The 19,526-nt window shown below is 50.5% G+C and overlaps 7 protein-coding genes across 7 annotated transcripts in view; 3 read left to right on the top strand and 4 right to left on the bottom strand.

Annotated features, from left to right (window-relative positions):
• The first annotated feature begins 1,401 nt into the window (after positions 1-1,401).
• On the top strand, positions 1,402-2,636 carry BDZ99DRAFT_94177 (uncharacterized protein). The gene is made up of 5 exons (XM_033729054.1): positions 1,402-1,961; positions 2,020-2,097; positions 2,157-2,234; positions 2,293-2,352; positions 2,488-2,636. Exons 1-5 carry the CDS (start codon positions 1,560-1,562, stop codon positions 2,563-2,565), a joined length of 696 nt encoding a protein of 231 aa, XP_033573336.1. The 5' UTR covers positions 1,402-1,559; the 3' UTR covers positions 2,566-2,636.
• Positions 2,637-8,995: 6,359 nt separating this feature from the next.
• BDZ99DRAFT_538593 (uncharacterized protein) lies at positions 8,996-10,945 on the top strand (the record flags this gene model as incomplete). The annotated part of the gene is made up of 1 exon (XM_033726649.1): positions 8,996-10,945. One exon carries the CDS (start codon positions 8,996-8,998, stop codon positions 10,943-10,945), a length of 1,950 nt encoding a protein of 649 aa, XP_033573337.1.
• Positions 10,946-11,063: 118 nt separating this feature from the next.
• On the bottom strand, positions 11,064-11,603 carry BDZ99DRAFT_465967 (uncharacterized protein). Its single transcript, XM_033720666.1, has one exon. The coding sequence runs from the start codon at positions 11,545-11,547 to the stop codon at positions 11,380-11,382; it is 168 nt and encodes a 55-aa protein (XP_033573338.1). The 5' UTR covers positions 11,548-11,603; the 3' UTR covers positions 11,064-11,379.
• A 104-nt stretch (positions 11,604-11,707) lies between these two features.
• On the bottom strand, positions 11,708-12,376 carry BDZ99DRAFT_479633 (uncharacterized protein; the record flags this gene model as incomplete). Its single annotated transcript, XM_033722264.1, has 1 exon — positions 11,708-12,376. One exon carries the CDS (start codon positions 12,374-12,376, stop codon positions 11,708-11,710), a length of 669 nt encoding a protein of 222 aa, XP_033573339.1.
• A 3,165-nt stretch (positions 12,377-15,541) lies between these two features.
• BDZ99DRAFT_479635 (uncharacterized protein) lies at positions 15,542-16,918 on the bottom strand (the record flags this gene model as incomplete). Its single annotated transcript, XM_033722265.1, has 1 exon — positions 15,542-16,918. The coding sequence occupies one exon, from the start codon at positions 16,916-16,918 to the stop codon at positions 15,542-15,544; it is 1,377 nt and encodes a 458-aa protein (XP_033573340.1).
• A 166-nt stretch (positions 16,919-17,084) lies between these two features.
• Positions 17,085-19,068, top strand: BDZ99DRAFT_94347 (uncharacterized protein). Its single transcript, XM_033729055.1, has one exon. It carries the CDS (start codon positions 17,420-17,422, stop codon positions 18,704-18,706), a length of 1,287 nt encoding a protein of 428 aa, XP_033573341.1. The 5' UTR covers positions 17,085-17,419; the 3' UTR covers positions 18,707-19,068.
• A 311-nt stretch (positions 19,069-19,379) lies between these two features.
• The window catches only part of BDZ99DRAFT_573903 (uncharacterized protein), a gene marked incomplete at its 3' end in the record, with an annotated part of 1,242 nt that continues 1,095 nt past the window's right edge, over positions 19,380-19,526 (bottom strand). The window contains exon 3 of the mRNA XM_033728326.1: positions 19,380-19,474. Within this exon, the coding sequence (XP_033573342.1) occupies positions 19,380-19,474 (95 nt within the window). The remainder of the gene's footprint in view (positions 19,475-19,526) is intronic.

Below are 19,526 nucleotides of genomic sequence, written 5' to 3' on the forward strand. Positions count from 1 at the left end.
TGCTGCTGGCGCTGGGGTTGGACGGCTGCAGGTCAGACGCATGCGGTCGAAAGAGGGTTGCGCCCCGCCCGGCGTGGTGTTGGCGAGACAGTGCCGTTGCTTTTCCCCTGCCCCTTTCCACCCCCCATGATTGGCGGCAGCTCCTGCAGCCCCTGGCCCGCTCCGGTCAACGTCGAAGCTCCCGAGCTCCCGAGCCCAGCCCCCATCCACCCTCTCTCAGCCTTCCCGTCTCGACATCACTGTCCGCCATTCACCGTCTTGCTCCGCCGCCTCGTGCTATATCGCCCAGCACATCATGGCTTGGGCGGCGTGCCGGATCTCCAACAAAACGACGATGCCGATTTCCTAGGCCATTTCCGGCGCTTCGCCCTGCTACCCCGTCTGCCGGCTGAATGGTACCACTGCTATAGAGTTGTCACGACTCAACCTCGTGCTGCCACATCTCTGCCTAGCGGGCGGGGTCGTCATCTTGCCCCCTGTCGTTGGCCGCTCTTGCTGGAGTGAGGCTCAAGCCATTCCCCGCCAGTCTAGATTCTTGAGTGCTCTGCAGGCCCTGTTTGCCGGATCCCGTTCAGGGCCGATGCCAGTTTGGATGCCATGGTGCCATTCGCGCGTAATACGGCAGCAGAGCTGGCGTTGAGCTCTGACAGCTCCCAGTCTGTCCAGGGCACCTCTGCCTGGATGCACGTCCGTGGCCTGCATAAGCCCGCGTGCTGTTCATATACCTCTCCCTTGCTGTTCCACCGCTCGTTGTTGTGTGCGAGGCAGAGCTCGCTGCTCCCGTTTTTCACGTAAGTCATGCTTTTCGTGGTGCAACCCTGTTTCGTTCTACCGCATTACAACTCCCCAACGGCTTCAAGTTCATGCCAAACTTCACCTCTCATCTTCAAGTCCTGGCCAATGTAGATCATAGAGCTGCTATATGTATCGGAAGGACATCATCTAGAGTACTACTCTGCAATCCATTCTAAAACGGCTACCGGTCATCTTTTTGCCCCTCAACATAACGTCCAACTAGCACGCAATCAGATAGCTCGTTACGTTCGTTGTCTTCTTGGAAATTTGCAGTGCCGTTCAATATACCATTGCAACATGCTTTCCAAAGGCACGATTCTTTCGTTTGCTTCTCCAAATTGGCCCTCCGCAGCCCCACCCCGCGTCCATCGAGTCAAGCCATCAAACTTCATGCGCCCCTTTTCTTTGTAGTACAGTCTACTCGTCTTCCTTACTTTCTTATCCACTCACTATCGGCTGCTTCGTTTCATGCTTCAACAATTGTCAGCCTTGCGGGATGATCTGATCCTCATATGATCTCGGCTGACATAATCCTAGCGCTAATCCAATTTGGACGACGCTCGCTACGCCTAATCGAGAATCACGCCTCGGCATCCCATCTTTATTTGCGCCAAAGAAGCTTAAGTGGAATATTGCTTTACCTATCCGATTGGAGTTGTACCTGAATTGATCCGCTGGCACAATCTTGTGGAAGACCTTATTGTGAAATCACGTGCATCCGGCCTACCCGTAAATAGACCCCACCCGGGCCCGGATATTCCAGCATGCGTCCATCGCTGTGGGTTCTCGCAATATTGGGCAGTGCTGCGGCCCAGAATCTCTCCGTTGAAGCATTGAACAAGAAACCTCCGCCCCCGTCGTCCTCATCAGCTTGGCCCGCTACCTGCCCAGGCCCGATAACACTTACCTCGACTTCGACTTGCTACGAAACGAAATGGAGTACTACGACGTGCTACGAGACTTCAACAACAACCACTAGTATCCACGATACCGTCACTTGCTTCGAGACAGTCACACAATGGAATTCGACAACGATCTTTGACACAACTACTATCTGGAACGTCTCTACGGAGACGAAAGAGGTCGATTTTACCAGCTGGTATACCACGGAGATAACAGTTTCAACGGAAGTCGACCATACCAGCTGGTACACAACCGAAAAAACTGTATGTGACTTTCTTGGCTTCCCTTCGGCTTTCGTGTAAGCTAATTTGGTCTTACTAGGTGCCTACGTGGTATACTACGGAGAAGACAATTGAGACCGAAATCGACTATACCAGCTGGTTTACAACTGAAAAAACCGTACGGCTCTCTCGGCTTCACCCCTGTGCTGAATGCACGCTAACCTCGCTGCTTCCTAGGTTCCCACGTGGTACACGACGGAGAAGACGATTGAGACCGAAATCGACTTCACGAGCTGGTATACAACCGAAAAGACTGTATGCTCCCTTCAGCTTTCCCCTGCGCCATGCTCAGGCTAATTTCGCTGCTCTCTAGGTACCCACGTGGTTGACTACAGAAATAACAGTGACCTCTACTGAGACTGATGATGTGACGGTACGAGTCCTATCTGCAATAGCTTTGTACTGCTGCTTGCTCTTCGTTTCTGCAGCTGCTTGGTAGCCCGCTACGCAGGGTTCCCATTTGCGCAGATGGTCTTCCTCCTTTTTCTTATGCTAATTCGGTTGCTAGGTTCCCACGTGGTACACCACCGAAAAGACGGTAACTTCTGTGGAAACTGATGACTTTACGGCAAGTTTCCCTTTATAGACCCGCGGTGTTAAACCGACCAGTCCCCTGTCCTTCTCTGCCGCCTTTTCATCTTCTAATGGTGCTGCGAGGCCGTCGGAGTCTGCATCGATTCCAGCTCCAGTATCCATCTTTTTGCCTTAGAACTCCACTGATGCTGCTTTTAGATCCCCACATGGTATACTACCGAGAAGACTGTGGTTTCCGTGTCAACCGAAGAAATTACAGTAAGATTTCATTCCTACACACCCTCTTTTGCAAAGCCGACTGTCGCTCTTCTTCCACCGCTGCGTCCATAGATGCATGAGACGTGATGTCGGCAATTTCTCAGGCTGCTGACCTTGCGTCATGTGCTGACCTTCTCACTAGGTACCCACATACTTGACTACTGAGAAGACTGTGCTTTCCGTGTCAACGGAAGAGATTACAGTAAGATTTATTTCGCATGCCTCTTTTCTGCAAAACCGACTGTCGCTCTTCTCCGGCCGCTGTGACCACGGATGCATCAGTTTTGATATTGGCAATATCTTAAGCGACTTTTTCATGTGCTAATCTTTTCGCCAGGTTCCTACTTGGCTGACTACTGAGAAGACTGAGCTTTCTGTGTCGACTGATGATATTACAGTAAGTCCTGTTTCCTATGCCCCCTTATCGCTCTTCTCCCGCCGCTGTATCTACAGGTGCATCAGACGTGTTATTGGCAATTTTCAAAGCTATTGATCTCTCGACTTTTACCTATGCTAATATTTCTACTAGATTCCCACTTGGTTTACCACTGAAAAGACTGTACTTTCCGTGTCGACGGATGAGATTACTGTGAGATTTCTTTCCTATGGCCCCTCCTTGCAAAGCCGGCTGTCTTGCCCACAAATGCATCAGACGTGATTTCGGCATTCGGTTCAGCTGCTCATCTCTCGACGTACCGATTTTTCGAACCCTTACTTTCTTAAGCGATTGCTATTTTCTTCACTCCGGCCGCTAATTCTCTTTTCAGGTGCCCACTTATATCACACGAACGACTTCGTATTTCACGACTCAGACAGTCATCAGCTTAATAACAATCACGACTGTATTGCAGCAAAACTTCACCTTCACTGAGACTGTGTCCGGAACCCCAATCGTCATCATTTCAACCACAGAAATTCCGACGACTATCCTTTCAACTATCACTTCATGTGAGCAAACTATTTCATATCTGCCTCTTCGCGTGCAGCATATTTGCCAAGCATCCATGCAGCGGATTTCAGGATTGAGCGCTGACCGCCTTCAGATATTACGACTCCTGGCCCAGTCCAGACCTTAACTATCGAGACTCCCGGGCCCACGAGCATTCTCACAACTCCAGGCCCTTTCAGCTTAGTCACGATACCAGTGACTGAAATCTCTACACTAACTCTAGCTCGTAAGGCTTTTAAATTTTCTTTTTGATTTGATAATACTAAAACCTCGCAGCCTCAACCTCTATCTATACCAGTTTCATCACCCTATCGGGCTCGATCCAGACTATAATAAGCACCTCTGTAGTTCCTGCGAGTACCATTTTGGTGACGGTCACCTCCAGCTTCACTGTTGTCCAGACGAGCGCCTTGACAATAGAAACTCCTGGGCCGACGAGCATTCTCACAACTCCAGGTCCCTTCAGCTTGGTCACAATACCGATCACTGAGATTTCTACACTGACTCTAGCTCGTAAGGCTTTCAATTTTTTCTTCAGTTTAATAATTCTAACATTTTGCAGCCTCGACCTCTTTCTATACCAGTTTCATTACTCTTTCAGGCTCAATTCAGACTATAATAAGCACATCTGTCGTTCCTGCAAGTACGATTTTGGTGACTATTACTTCGGACTTTACCGTCGTCGAGACGAGCGCCTTGACAATAGAGACTCCCGGGCCCACTGTACCAATCACTGAGATTTCTACCCTGACTCTAGCTCGTAAGGTTTTTGCTTGCTTTTTTCCAGTTAAACTCGCTAAGATTTTACAGCCTCGACTTCAGTTTACACCAGTTACATAACTTTATCTGGCTCAATTCAGACAATAATAAGCACCTTTGTCGTTCCTGCAAGTACGATTTTGGTGACTATTACTTCGGACTTTACCGTCGTCGAGACGAGCGCCTTGACAATAGAGACTCCCGGGCCCACTGTACCGATTACTGAGATTTCTACCCTGACTCTAGCTCGTAAGGTTTTTGCTTGCTTTATTCCAGTTATATTCGCTAAGATTTTACAGCCTCGACTTCAGTTTACACCAGTTATATAACTTCATCTGGCTCAATTCAGACAATAATAAGCACCTTTGTCGTTCCTGCAAGTACGATTTTGGTGACTATTACTTCGGACTTTACCGTCGTTGAGACAAGCCCCTTGACAATAGAGACCCCTGGTAAGTCGCTTTCTCAGCCCCGGAAAACAATTGACTGATCTCCGTCCAGGACCAACATCTCTCAGCTTCATTACCATAGAAACTCCCGGTACGTTTCCCTTTCAGGCGTCTCCTGGACTGCTCTTCCTCGCATCTCACATTTTTTGCTAACCTCCATCAAGGGCCAACTTCTCTCAGCTTCATAACTCAGACCTCAACCCTCACATTGCCACCGTCGACTACGATTTTTACCAGTCTCATCACCCTCTCTGGCTCCATCCAAACCGTTATCAGCACTTCTGTTATCCCGGCCAGCACAATCGTACAAACTCTGACTGTTCCGGGACCCACGAGCTTCGTCGAGACTCCAGGTGCGTACCTATCTTAGCTACCTGCCCGTATTTCTTCCTCCTCGCGGCACGAACATCTACTCGGTTTCTAGCTTACATCCTATTATCAATCTCTTCTTCTTTCTCTTCTTATCTCCTATCTTCACACGTCCCTTTCCTGCCTACTTCTCCCTCTGTCTTTCCTTTCCGCCATTCTTTCCCCGCTGAAGTTTACTCAAATTGGGTCTATGTACTAATTTCTACCTAGGCCCAACGAGCGTTTTCACCTCGCTCAGTTTGATAACAGTTACCTCTACACAGACCCTACCCGGCCAGCCCACCACCGTTCTCGCGACTACGACCTTGTCTGGAACTGTATCTCTAATCACTATCACTTCGACTGCTCCAGCTAGCACCGTGTTAGTGACATTTTTGTCCACTATTACCCAGTTTCAAACGTCCCCGGCGACCGTCTCGCCAAGCCTGCCATCCCCGAGCAGTCTCTCTTGCACCCAAGGTTGCGAGGTAGATGTAACTGCAACGCTACTCTCTTTCCCGGGCAAAGTTTCCACTAAGACTGCAACTTTCTACTCTCGGAGTGTTGATGTCTACATTACCAAATATCCGGACGGCACCAACAGCACCAGCACTGGTTCAGCGATTGTCCAGACCCCTCCGCCTCCCCCCACTACCACCTCCGCAATTACATGGACCTTCTCGAGCGAAACTCTGTTAGCATCTCTAATTCCTGGTTCCTCATTTTGCCTGCTAATAGAAACAGAACTTGGCCCACGACCTACATCGTCTACAACGACTTCAGCCACATCACCGCCCTCCCAGAAGCCACAGCCTGCACGACTGTGACCGAGAGCCTCACGCTCCCGTCGCCCACCAATTACGCCCCTCTTATCTACCCTCCTGCGGCGATCAGCCAGTCCGGAAAGCCGCCACAGGCTTTAGTCAATTACCTCAACTCCCTCCCCACTGTCCTCGAGCAGCTGGACGGCACACCCATTGGCTCCTCCTGCGACCCTATCGTCGGCAGCACAAGGACTGCGGCGACGACTTCGCAGAACATTGATCAACTTACTACAGTGACCGCAGTTGCCGATACTACTACTAAAACCCACATAACGATAGCGCAAGCCGACTTTTCAACCAGCACGCCTCCGCCTTCAACGCCTACTCCCTCGTCTCCACCGCCGGCATCAATTCCCACGCCTCCACCTTCAACGCCCACGCCTGAACGATCTAGCTCTGCTGAAGCTCCTTCTTCTCCTCCTCCTCCTCCCTCGCCAAGCTCAGCTGGTACGTCCACAGCGTCTCCTCCACCGCTCAGCCCGTCATCTCCCGTATCCTCGGAATCTGCGGCTGTGCCGAGTAGTAGTAGTGCGGTGGTTCCTCAGCGTCCGTCTACTCCATCTCGCCCGCTATCCGCCAGTCCCACATCTAATACCTCGCCAGAATCATCCTCGAATTCCACTCCCACTCCCGGATCGCAGAGCTCCTCAGGCGCGCTTCCCGGAACTCCATCTACGGCCTCAAGCGCAGGAGAGTCCGGGTCTTCGATCATCGCGCCTACGCACATCTCAACGACTACGACGCGGACATCCGCGCCCCCGCCGAGCTCGGTCCAGAGCGGGTCTACGGCATCTCAGTTCACGGGTGCCGCTGGGAAAGTCAAGTTTGGTGGGGTGGAGGGGTGGTTGCTAGGTGTCGTGGGTGTGGGGGTTGGATGGGTATGAACGCTATCCTCGCCTCATTGATTTTCGATTCAAGGGTTCTCTTGGCGCATTTTTGAGCATGGAGTTTGGAAAAATGATCCGGGTAATTTTAGTGGGCTTTAGGTACTCATTTTGGGGTCTGAGAAGCATATCACGGACATGGTAATACGACACTCCTTACAGCGATACGAGCGATATGGCTACTGGACACTCTTTCAGTCTAATTTTTTCTCTATAATATTATCGGCGAACTGTCGTCACTTCACTCAACTCAATCGATAAACGGCTGGCATTGTTGACGCCGCATTCCAGATTTTGTCGATGCCAAGCCCTTCCCACCCTGATGCTGAGTAAGGAAGTCACGTGAAGCCTTGGAATGATTCGAGTACGGTCTTTTGGAGCACAGATTCGCCTTCTACCGCATGAGAATAACATCCAATTTGTCGATTCATCGGTATTAGTAATACGCATCTTATCCAAGTGGGTGTACATCTGCGTGCCAATCACGTGTCTGAGGGACCGCGTTTTGCGATGACAGCATCAAAGATAAAGAGCAAAGGGAAGATCCAGAGGGGCGCAAGTACGAGAGGACTTAATGTATGTAAGTTACAGATAGGTATATATGAAGCCCCAGGATGGAGCAAAAAAAGGACAAAAAAAAAAGGTCCACCAAGATTCAAACCCAAGACGGGGAATCCCACAACCTAGGCCCCAAGTCGAGATCACCGCAGTGTGCACTCTATGGGCGGTAACGAAATACCCCTAGTTCATGGGAGTGGACCAGTCGTCCAAGATGAGATCACCGCAGTGTGGTCTGACTGGTCCACCTATGAGTTGAATTGATGGAGGGCGCTAGTACCTGCACAACCCCTTTTCGGTAGTTTCACACCCCCCATTTCGGTAAAAGCACACCCCCGCTCTCGTCTGATCTTTCAGTTGGCTGGAACAGCTCGGAGCTTCGTCCGGAGCTCTATTCTCACGTGCATCTGCACGTGTAGCCTTTCTCATTCACTTAGGCGAACGTGAGCTCGTACGTGAGGTTATATATAAGGCTATACAAATCGGCATGGCTATACAGCCTCTCCGTTTTACAGTGCATTTTTTCTAATTCGTGCAGCCGTATATACAGCCGTACGTAAGGCTATACAAATCGGAAAGGATGCGCTGTAAAACAGAGAGGCTCTATAGCCATGACGATTCGTATAGCCTCACGTACGAACTCACGTACTAGCTCACGTGCGCCTAAGTGAATGAGAAAGGCTACACGTGCAGATGCACGTGAGAATAGAGCTCCGGACGAAGCTCCGAGCTGTTCCAGCCAACTGAAAGATCAGACGAGAGCGGGGGTGTGCTTTTACCGAAATGGGGGGTGTGAAACTACCGAAAAGGGGTTGTGCAGGTACTAGCGCCCTTGATGGAGGTGCCGAAAAATAAGCCAGAATATATTCCTAGTGAATCTTCTCAACACAGAACTAGTATCACTGCTGGCTAGGGTTTCGGGGAGCAGAAGCAGCTTGATTATTTACAGAGTACTTCTTTCTGGCGACCCAGTGCTTTTAGCTGTTGAGCTGATCCAGCGACGCCCCTTGCAACGTCGTTTCGCAAGGTCAGCAGATATTCTGTATAAACCAATACATAAAGACTCTGTACCTACCACGACTTCCGTCCGCTTGCATTAGGCCACATATGTCGAGGTCGAGATGGCAGCGTTCACATCAACCTGTTCAATCAGGGATGTGGTCGCCGGTCATCATTCACTATAAAACACTTCAACAATCTAACACCACCGGCAACCGCACTAGGAACTTGGAAACATTCATGACTTTGGACTAACTTGAAGTCCCAATGGCCTATTTAATACCCGTTGTGCACTGCGCAGCTGGCTCCCACATCCATCTCCCACACGCATACGCACACCCCCCTGCCAACGTGTCCACCACCACCATTACTGCCGGCGACTGCCACACCACGCACAGCGCAGCCATTCGGCGTTGACTCATAGTTGGAGTAATTTCTCTTCCGATTAGACATCATGTTCAGGAAATTCACCAACCGCCTACCTGCCATCCCCGAACTTCCCGAACTTCCTCCACTTCCGGATCTATCGACGCTTCGTCTATACGAATATGCGTCCCAGGTGACGCTTCCCACCCTCAATCCCTCTGCGCCCGCAGTACTACAACTTTCAAAAGACCCCGAAGACTCGCAAGAGCTGGAAAACTGGGAGCACGTCGAGGAAAAGTGGGAAGACTCGGACGTCGAGGAGCTCCTCGAAAAGGCGAAGTACCTTCCCCTTGATTCACCAGATGCGCGCAAAGAGATGGATTACTTTGGTTCCAAGGACCAACAAAACCACATTAACATCCAACGTCGAGCGGCCGCCGTGAAGAAGCAGGCGGAGGTGGACAAGAAAACCGCGATCCTCCGTCAGCCGTACATCAGCTTCCGGAAAATCCCCAAGCCACCCGCCATCTCTCTTGACTCCGAATGGGAGGAGGAACGAGATAAGGAGGACTTTGCCGAGTCCAACTTCATGTATTGCCGGCCATCCATGAGAAAGGAGTTCGAGGACTACCATGGCACTCCTTACGCGCAAGAGGCGCTTCGTTTGGACAAGGAGCGACGAGAGCGAAAGAGACGGGCTGAAGTTGCTGCGATTCAGGACGCGCGAAGGAAGGCTGACTGGGAGAGGAAGCTGAGGGAGAACGAAGAGTTTGCACAGCCTCTTCTCGAGGCGTTAGCCAGGCAAAAAAAGGAGAAGGCGGAGGCTGAGTGGCTTCTAGTCAGCCCCATGGATGACGAGGCTCTCCGTCTTGAGATGCAAGGGAGGAAAGACGTCGACCTTAAATTGGAGAAAGAAGCTCCCTCATACGAAGCCTCGATCGAGGGCAGAGGAAAGGCAGGGCCCGAGGCCCCTCGGCATTCGATGATCGACTTCGAGCTGATGTCTTCGCCGAACACATCAGAGCCGCTCTACGTTGAGAGCATCGAGTCGACGCCTGTCCAGGAACTGAAAAGTCTCATTGACCCCGATGCCCCTCAAGTCGAACTCGTGTTTAATGCGTCCGACCAATCCCCCTCGCCGGTGCAGTTCCCAAAACGTCTTCTTGCAGCCTTCTCCCCCTTCTTACGAGCCCACTTCGCCCGTAGCGATGTCGCCCACGACGTCGTTTATCTCCACTTGACCGAAATTGACCATGCGACATTCATGCTGCTCTACCGCTGGATGCATATGGTGTGTCTGGGAAAATACACACCTGGTACCCATCGCCCTGAACCCTACGAACCTTCTGATACCATCCTCCAGCTTCCAGAACTTGGTGCCCACCAGAGTCTGAAGACCCAGGTTAAGCTGTTCTGCGCGCTCAACCAGCTGGATATTCACCTTCCTAAGCTCCAGCTCCGAGACTTAATCTGCACACACTTCCCTATTCCAGACGGGCCCATCGTATCGACCAGTCTGGACAACGATTCTGCTCCAGAGTTTTTTCCCGCTGACGACATTAGGCTCGTCCTCAACGGCATCAAACTCATAAACCTAAGGAGAAAGACACCTGTAAGCTCCTCAAGTCCCAAGCAACATCAGAATCAGGTACTCCGCAACCGCGAGCTAGAAAAAGAGGAGTGGGACGAGTCAGACGAAATCGAGTACTTCATGCACACCCACATCGCTCGCTACATAGTCTTGCTCCAAGCCTTCCGCCTCTTCAGAAAAGAGTACGCCCGTTTCTTGAACGAAGAGGATGACGCAATTGCAAGACCGCTTGCGCTTGATGTGCAGAGACATAAGAATCTCAGGAGGTGCGTCGAGGTGTGGCAGCGGCAGGTTCCTGACGATGTGGCTGAGATGGAGGTGGAGACGGAGAACAGTGCCGAGGTGGATAGGGTTAGGATGTTGTTGGAGCGGGACCCCCATGAGGGCGAACTGTCCTCGGCATGGCACTGCGGAGGGGGTGGGATTATCTGGGGGAGAAGGAAGTAGTTGCTGTAGGTGAGAAGGGAAAGACGTCGGCAGTGGGACCTTAAAAGCTGTATTGCGGGATAGGTTTCTGTTCCAACGTTCATATATTTTAGCGTTGTAAGGAATAGTATCGCCACGTCCCCGATATTCAAGCGCCAATGTTCGACCACATCGATCTGCTAGACAATTGAATAGGCACGGAAGTTAGATATCCGTGAAGCACTTCCAGCTTAGATTAATGAAAGCAAAGCAAAAGGCGTTCTTATCTAGCAATAACCAAACTCAAAGCTAACTAAATCAAATCGGCCGTTACCTTCAACCCATCTCCTCCCACGATCTTGCAATTTGTCCCAACATCCACCATCTCTCTATCTCAGATACCTTCGACCGTCCCCAGTTCGTCTCATTCTCCGTGGCCCACTGCTCACCCAACTTGCTTCGCGGACAAGCGCCCATCAGACCTTGAGTCCATGAATCTTCCATGCATGCTCATTGCGCTTGTCGGCACGGGGGAATGGCCTCCCTGGACGACCGTGGAAGAAGTTCTGGCTACGCGGGCACCCGGCTACCTGGCACCAAAATGCAGACCGCTTCACATGCATGTTGTCGACGTGGCGCTCCATGTCGGCTTTACGGTTGAAATCGCTTGTGCAGTGAGTGCACGGGAAGTGAATTCGCTTGGTTGGGTTCGCACCGGGCGGGAACTGGCGCCGAACGCGATTTAGTGGAAAAGAAATAAATCTTGTTGCATATCGGTTAGCTAAAAAAAAAAGGGGGGGGGGCTCACCCAGGCTCAGCGCCACCATCTCCCAGATTGGGAACGGCTGGCTCGCTGAGTCTAGGAGGTTGTGTAAGTCCTCTGCTCCTGGTTGGATGGGCGACTTCAGCTTCGCCCAAAAAGGGCATAGCGAAGGGCGTAGTGCATGATGCACCTCTGTGGGGATCCTGGAGGGGCGGCCAATCAGAGCCAAGGCCCAGTTGGGTATCAAGAAGGCTGGAGTCAGCCTGCTGCATGCTGGGAAGGACTTCTGGCGAGAGATTCTGGAAGGAGTATTGATGAAAGTTGACCCCAGGGTTGAAATCGAGAAGACCAGGTTGAGGACCAAACGTAGTGGCTTCCATGAAGTCGGAAGAGTCGTATGGAGCAGCTTCCATGAAGGCGGAAGAGTCGTGGATAGGCATCGAGTTCATGTTGAAGTTGGTTTGGTTGCCAGACATAGCCACTTGAGTGTGAAAGTCGGCGGAGTCTAAGCCAACAGCTCCGGGCTGGCTGCCAATTGCAAATGCTGGAGCATTGACGAAGGCTGGAGTCGTGAAACCGGGCGTCTCGAAGGGCGGCCAATAGTAGGCCGGCTCCACGTGGTTCGTATCAGAAGGCTGGGTAGACGACGAGGCTGAGCCTTGGCTGGCGTAAACCTGGCCGAATTGGTCGTAAAATACGGGGTGATCCATGGCGAAGGTCGAGCAGCGGTGAGGTTTGAGTAGATTTTGTGTGTGTAGTGCCATTGGGGAGTGTTGTAGACTTATGCGCGGGCTGATAGGGAGGAAAGGTCTGCATGTAGTACGGTATTGATATGGTATTGATCCAGCGCCCCCTCTACCTTCGCCCTCTTGTGCCTGCCTTCGAGCGCTGCGCAACTACAGGGCCTCTCCGCCTCCTCCTCAATATCCTCTGCCCAACGTCGCTTTCTTGTGTTGCGATCCCAGTGAGGACAGTGATTAGTATTTGGCTAATCAGAACGGGCAAGTATGTCTACTTCAGCTCCTTCATTGCAAGTGGCTTTGCTTCTCAGAAGTGAGAAAATGATGCGAATGAAGACGATTAAGACCGGGTTGATCTTCGTGGTTGATAAGGTTAGAGTGATCAACGCAAAACGACTAAGTCCCCTTACATCAGATTGATTGTCCTGTATTGCAGTCGATTTCAGTAGATTTCGGTGAAATTTAGTGGATTTCTTGGATTTCCTTGGATTTCACTAGATCTCGTAGGATATCCCACGGTAATCCTGCAGGATTAGTCAACTAAGGCGGATCGATTTTTACATACACCATATGAACACAAGACGGGGGTATTGTAGGAAGGTTCAATTTATTGATAAGTCTGGAAACGGACGCAGTTACTCCTCCGACCATTTAAATCTTCAAGAGTGATGAGAGCTGCAATCAGGCCGAGCATAGAGCAGGAGAGCATTTTCCAAGATGGGCAGGAGCAAGGGAGCCATAGAGTCAAAGTGGTTAACTCATGATTGTTCATTGTGGAGATCTCTGGGAGAACCGGAAGGAGATGCTAGTATGAGAGAAAAGAAAAGGGAAAAGAGGAGGACTGAGTGGCTCCACAAATACCGAAGAGCACTGTTTAATCGAGCACGCGGGACATGAAAAAGGTGGCACTCTGCACGGGTGTGTGCGCATGTATGCTACTGCTTGGGGTGCTTTAATGCATCTTCACAAAGCTAAACAGGATAGAAGTTCTTCAATCTAGGCTATGTGGGAACTTTTTGAAGCACTCTGAGCAGTGGTAGACAGGTGCACCTATAAGACAGCCTGGTTGATAAGTGTCAACAGAAAGTGGCAGCCTACGAATCCGCAAGGTATATACACACCGTTTCTATGCTTGTGTACGCTTGTTTAGCACCGCTTGAGTCCCTCTAGTATGCTATTATTATTTATGAAATACCAGCTGTGGCAAGCTTGATAGCTCTCTAGGCCACCTCAGACGGTGTTGAACTGCCGAGTGTGCCACCTTTTTCATGCCCCGCGTGTCTAGGTAGCTCAGACTCTGGTTGGATTAGGCGCTGTAGCGCACTAAATCACAACGAACTACACCAAGAGAAGCCTCAGGCCGAGCGGGGCGAAAGCGGGAGTTTGGCATTGGTCGGACTGGAAGCCTTTCCAGGGGTGCCACAGTGGTGCCGAAGACTGGATGGAGCCTGTACTCGCACCATGCTTTGCAGAGTAGGTCCTTAGTAACGTTAGCGAAGGTACAGTACTAAGCCATAAGTCTGGGCACACAGATACCATTGCTTGATTACCACTTCCGAGAGCCAGTTACCACTGTCAGGAGGACCTCCATTGCTAGGAAGCAGACCTTGCAAAAGGCAGCCTAGGTTCCGCTGTATGACACTTGACATCGCGTCAAGATCATGGAAACCCCATGGGGCACCCCAAGCAGTGGTAAAAGCGTGTGCCCAGACTTATGGCGTGTCAATGTAAGAGCAAGATAGTGATAACTTACTCGCTGCTCGGCGCAGTCGCGGCGAAGAAACAGGCTTTGGTAGGCGTGCTCCATGATGTAGATGTACTTGTTGAGGAACATGACGCGCACCGCCCGCAAATTCTTCAGATCACGCTGTGGCAGCTCCGGATATTCAGCGTAATTGTAGGTCCGTTCAAAGTCGATCACGTTCGCGATGGGTGCGAACATGGCCATGGCTGTTCCCATTGGATCCTCGCTCCAGTGATTTTTCCAGATGGCTTCTCGATCAGGATCTGGCAGGTCACGCACGCGTAGGCTTGGGAACCTTCGAGAGAAATCCTTAACTAGGAACTTCACCTTGGGAATGATGAATTTGGTGATGATCGCTTTTTCGTATTTGTTTTGGCCATTCTTGAGTTTCTGCTCTACTGCACCAAGCTTCCATGTTCGGCTGGATATATAGAGAAAGGCTTGCAAGTCAGCTGGATGAATGGCGTTTGCAATGGCGTAGATGATCTTTCCTGCAGGCTCGATGAAGGATTCACTGTCCTCTACGTTGCAGTTAGTGACGATGCACCAACTCGTAGATATATGGAAGTAGGTACCTATATCATGTCTGATCGTACGAGAGCCACCCGCAGCGGCGGGCTCCAGTCTTGCTCACTCGACACCACTGTGAGGAGCGGCCCAGCTATTAAGCAGCCAAGAAGCAGTCCAATTTACATTACTTGAAACTTGACATCGCGCCTGCGTTTTCGAAATTCCCTGGGGGTATCCGAAGCAGTGGTAAACGCGTGTGCATAGACTTATGACCTACCACTATATTAAGAGATGAGGTACACGAGTGCAGCAGATACGCCAAGAAGAAAAACTTGAGCTCCCATTAAATTTATCGAATAGGAGAAGGCCAAGTGAAGACTAAGGTGCAGCCCATACCAGTATAAGGCTGGTACGGTATCTCATATCTCGGTTCTAGGTTTTTTCTAGATGGCATGGAATACCACGGACTGAGAGATTGCCGAAAAGACTAGTCCAATTACATGTGTCCAGAATCTGGCCTTGTATTAGTTGCGCGGACATAGAAAGCGGTCTGCCAGCTTCCTTTCAACATCCCATTCATGTAATAGTCATCGCGGCCAATAGCCTCCCATCAAGAAGTTCGTACAGTACTAGGTCATAAGTCTGGACACATGGATTTATCACTGCTGAGCTTCAATCTTGCTCACTTGACACCACTGAGGAGCAGCCCAGCTAGTAAGTAGCCAGCCGGTCAAGAGGATATCTAATTTGCACTGCTTGAAACCTGACATCGGACCTCAGTGTTTGAAATGCTATGGGGGTACCCTAAGCAGTGGTAAACGCGTGTGCACAGACTTATGGCCAATCACTGTAGGCAGGTTCCCTTGTAGCAGCCTTCCTTCTCATACAACTTCTCCAATGACACCGGAATTGGTTCTTTGACTCAGCCTCTCTAGCTCCGAGTTTGTACGGCTAGTGCTCGTCATTTCGAAGCCAGAGTTGACCCTTTCCCTTTCGTTGACCCCGAGTCCAATGCGTCTGTTGACTTCCTGCTCGAAAAGCCTTTTTTCGCGCCACTTCTTCGTCCATGATTTTACGATTGGAGGCGCGATCTCGATTCCAACAAGCATGACAACGCCAGCAAGAAGAGCAAACGCCTGGTCCATTTCTAGAATGGACTGAGGAGCGCAGGGGATAAAGAAACAAGCCTTGTGAAATGATTTCCCCCCCGTGAAGATGAACTTCAAAATTGTGACCAAAACATGGAATGGAAGGAAAATGAAAACTATGCTTATAGTTACGAGAATCGCTCCCACCGGTATTACTGGGACAAAGCAGATCCACATGATTATGTCGAAGGCGACTACGCTGGGATTTTCAATCTCCAGGAGGACGCAGAGAGACGACATGAATACCGTGAAAGCAGTGAGAACTACGGCCGGATAGAAGCTGTAAAAAAGCACCCAGATCCGCTGCCAGTCAAAAGAGCGAAATACTGCAGACCCGACGCAGAGGCGATAGAGAAGAATGCCGGCGAGTAGTAAGACGAGAATGAAAACCGGAACCCAAAGCCAGTTGACGAAAAGCAGAAAGTCATGTTTTGCAGAGCCCATCCCGTTCCAAAACATGGCAGGCGTTCTGTCGTCCAGGGTACTGAATTGCATCGAAGCCACCGAAGCTAGGGCTTGAGATAGCAACGGAATCATTAGGCCGCCGCTCAACATCCAAAACTTGAATGGGCGTGGTCCATCGTGAAATACACCAAAAACAATCGATTGGAGCAGTATATGCGCAGTTCCCTGCCACACTATCGTCATCGCCGCACCGTATTGGGCCATGATGTCGTCCTCAGGGTGGCCTTCTACGTGCACAGATTGCCGTACTTGCTGAACTCGACGCATGAGATCAAGAGCAGCGTAATTAGTGGCGATAACGAAGCTGAGCGTATTGGGATCTAATTTGGACCGCTTTCCCGTGAACGCGCGGTACCAGGAACCGACAATCCAGAGCATCCATGCCGCCCATGCTCCTGGCCCATAGAAACCGCTGACTTTGGATACACCTAGTGGGTCGGGTGGTGTTGATGATATAGATAAATAGATGGGCGGGTCTGTGGGCGTTGTGGTGGATGATGAAGATGAGGTTGATGTCGGAGAAGTTGAGTTCGACACGGATGAGGGCTTAGGATTTTGATCCACAGTCACCTCTATGATGAGAACGAAGAACGTGAGTGCAAGGAGAATCAGGGTGCCAAAATAGTATCTACTGAGCAAACCCATTCTGTCAGAATTTGAAGATTTAGACGACAGAAAGAAGAGACTTTAGGGATATCCGAAGCCGCGCGGGGCGGTTCAGCTGAGTGTGGCTTAGACAATGTGGCTGTGAAATCCACTAACCAACCTGAGGTCGGGCTGGAACCTTGGAATTGCCCTGGGAGCCTTTTTAGTCACAAAATATCAAATTCCTCTCTATTTATTAAGATAGAGCTCTAGGGTACTTCAAAAGTTCTGGCTTCCTTGCTTTCATAACAAATGCCCTCGAAACCTGTTCCTTTTTACCTACAGTTTCTCGGTTTCTTGTCAATCTGTGGCGTCTAGTAGGGGGTACCATGACTCCGTATTCTGCAAGCTACAAGCGTACTCTAGGTAGCCGTCCGCGAATCCCGCACGTAACTTCAGCTTTCAGCCTCCCTCCAAGTTCTCGAAGGGCAAGCAAAGACTTCTCGAGTATCCCTTCTCCCTCTCTCAAACTTCAATTCAAGCGTCGAACATCACGTTAACATGTTGATATCCTCAGTGCTCTTCCTCTTCATCACATCGGTAGCTCTCGCGGAGTCATTGATCACACAGCCTATTCTATTCCAATCGTCGCTCGCACGTCCGACCACAAGCTCGACTGTAAACACACTGGTACCATCTCCAACATCAAAGTCACCCTACCTGCTGCCTATTCGCGCTACGCCGCCTGACCCGCTAGGCATAGCCCAGGTTAGCGGCTTCTACGGACCCGGCGCATGGGCAGCCTTTATCCTATGGATCTCAGGCTCCTGGTATCGCCTCTTCGAGGATCAAAAAGCCCCCGGCGAACGCCAAAAAATTGATGCCAATGCATGCGCATTTCTGCTTGCAACCAACTGCGCTGCCATTGACGTCCTGCGCCGCGTCCCATCTTGGTTGGAATCATTGCAAGTTGATTCCGGAATTGCAGATCGAGAGAAAGAGATGGGAAGCTTTGGAGCGGCCATCACAATCGTCTGGGTTGGAATGGTGAATTCATGGGTCCAAAGCTCGATTCGGTGGATAGAGCTTAACGAGGACCATAAGTCGTTCAGAATGTTGACTCTTATCATTGGCCAGATCTTACCGTCATCGGCCCTGGCAACGGTGTCCTTAGCCTCATGGGCCATATCTGGAGATCTCGATAGAATACCGGCATTATACTTCGAAGGATCGGGCGAGGCGCTGCATTGGGTATTCTTTCAAAGTGCTCTCTCGCCTGGTGTGATGTCGGTCATCGCATACTGGCTCTGCGTCATCTACTTCTTGTGTACATGGAACTTCAGACTGGAACCGTTTAATCTATTCATCAGAATATGTTCTGTAACCGTCATAATCCTCATCCCTCAATTACTCTTCTTCCTTGTGACAAGAGCTCAATCAGTATCTTATCTCTATATTTGTTTCTTTCCCGTTTTTGTCCTTATGTCCACTTTCTTTTTATATTTTGTGTTATGCTTTATCTTCCCCTTGTACGCTTTGGTGACATTTCGGAGCATCATCTTTACGCGCGGTCGGACGTACAATGAGGCTTGTTTCTTTATGCCTTGTGCTCCGCAGTCTTTATTAGAGATGGACCAAGCATTCGCACTTATCTCCGGAATTGTCTTGCTTTTATTGACCGAAATTGCGCCTTTGGTATTGGAAAAACGACGCGAACGACGCAAGTTCGAAGAAGAAGTCAGGAATGAGAGAATAGACTCTAGCGTTGAGTTGACGCACACCGGTCGTGCGGAGGTGGAGAATCTTAGTCGAAGGACCAATTCCGGAATAAGCAGACAGGTAGTTTGAATTACAATCACTTTGTAGAGACCGGATGGCGAGATCAAGTCGAACTCCTCCACGTAGAAATTCGAACGCAAGTACAGTAGTTCCACCTAGCGGCCACCGTTTTCCTCTTCCCAGAGCGCGATCCACACCAGCTCCCTTCTTAGCACCACTACTATTCATATCCTCCCTAATATCAACCTCGTCCTTATCACCTCTGAACCTGCCCTGTTACTCCAACGCAGCCTCTCATAATCCATCACCCATCGCCTATTGCATCTCTTGATTCCAGAGCTACCCATCCCCCTCATAATCCATCCAACCGCACCCAGCCGCACCACTCCCCAAGACCATCATCGTAGCCAAAAAAGGCAAAAAGGAAACCACCCACCCTCCCCAGCGGAATCGAACCCGCACCTCCACGCATCAAAAAACTCAGGCCGAAGCCCTCCAAAAACCCCAGAGGGATTTTTACTGTAGAAACTAGAGAAAGCTAGGCTGTTCTGAAGAAATCTACTGTCACACTCACTGCACAAATGTGACAGCCCCCCCGAAGTGGACTCGACAGGGCGAAATGTTGGGTATATATAGGTGAGGTGGAATAGGTAGATTGGATGTCAGCAGGTAGGCACCGGGTCTCAAAGAGAGCACACGAGGAAAATCTTTGACGTTCGAAGTTGCGATTACTTGGTCATCTTTAATGGCTATCCAGCCTTCCGATCAACCGGCCACTCTCCTTGCCCTTCTCTTTCTCTCCTCCCCTCCCCTGCCTCCCCTCCCCTTCCCTCTCCTCTACCTTCATCTCCCGTATCCCCCCCCTCTCCCCCATCCCCAACCCCCACCC

The sequence above is a fragment of the Mytilinidion resinicola genome (genome assembly GCF_010093595.1).
Source record: "Mytilinidion resinicola strain CBS 304.34 unplaced genomic scaffold BDZ99scaffold_16, whole genome shotgun sequence".
NCBI classification, from domain to species: Eukaryota; Fungi; Ascomycota; class Dothideomycetes; order Mytilinidiales; family Mytilinidiaceae; genus Mytilinidion; species Mytilinidion resinicola.

What these genes read in the sequence shown, in the direction of transcription:
- BDZ99DRAFT_94177 (XM_033729054.1), top strand. Translation starts at nt 1,560, where the DNA reads ATGCGTCCATCGCTGTGGGTTCTCGCAATATTGGGCAGTGCTGCGGCC. An exon ending in GGTACACAACCGAAAAAACT is followed by an intron (nt 1,962 to 2,019) that starts GTATGTGACTTT and finishes TGGTCTTACTAG; the next exon opens with GTGCCTACGTGGTATACTAC. An exon ending in GGTTTACAACTGAAAAAACC is followed by an intron (nt 2,098 to 2,156) that starts GTACGGCTCTCT and finishes GCTGCTTCCTAG; the next exon opens with GTTCCCACGTGGTACACGAC.
- BDZ99DRAFT_465967 (XM_033720666.1), bottom strand. Translation starts at nt 11,547, where the DNA reads ATGGAGCGCCACGTCGACAACATGCATGTGAAGCGGTCTGCATTTTGG.
- BDZ99DRAFT_94347 (XM_033729055.1), top strand. Translation starts at nt 17,420, where the DNA reads ATGTTGATATCCTCAGTGCTCTTCCTCTTCATCACATCGGTAGCTCTC.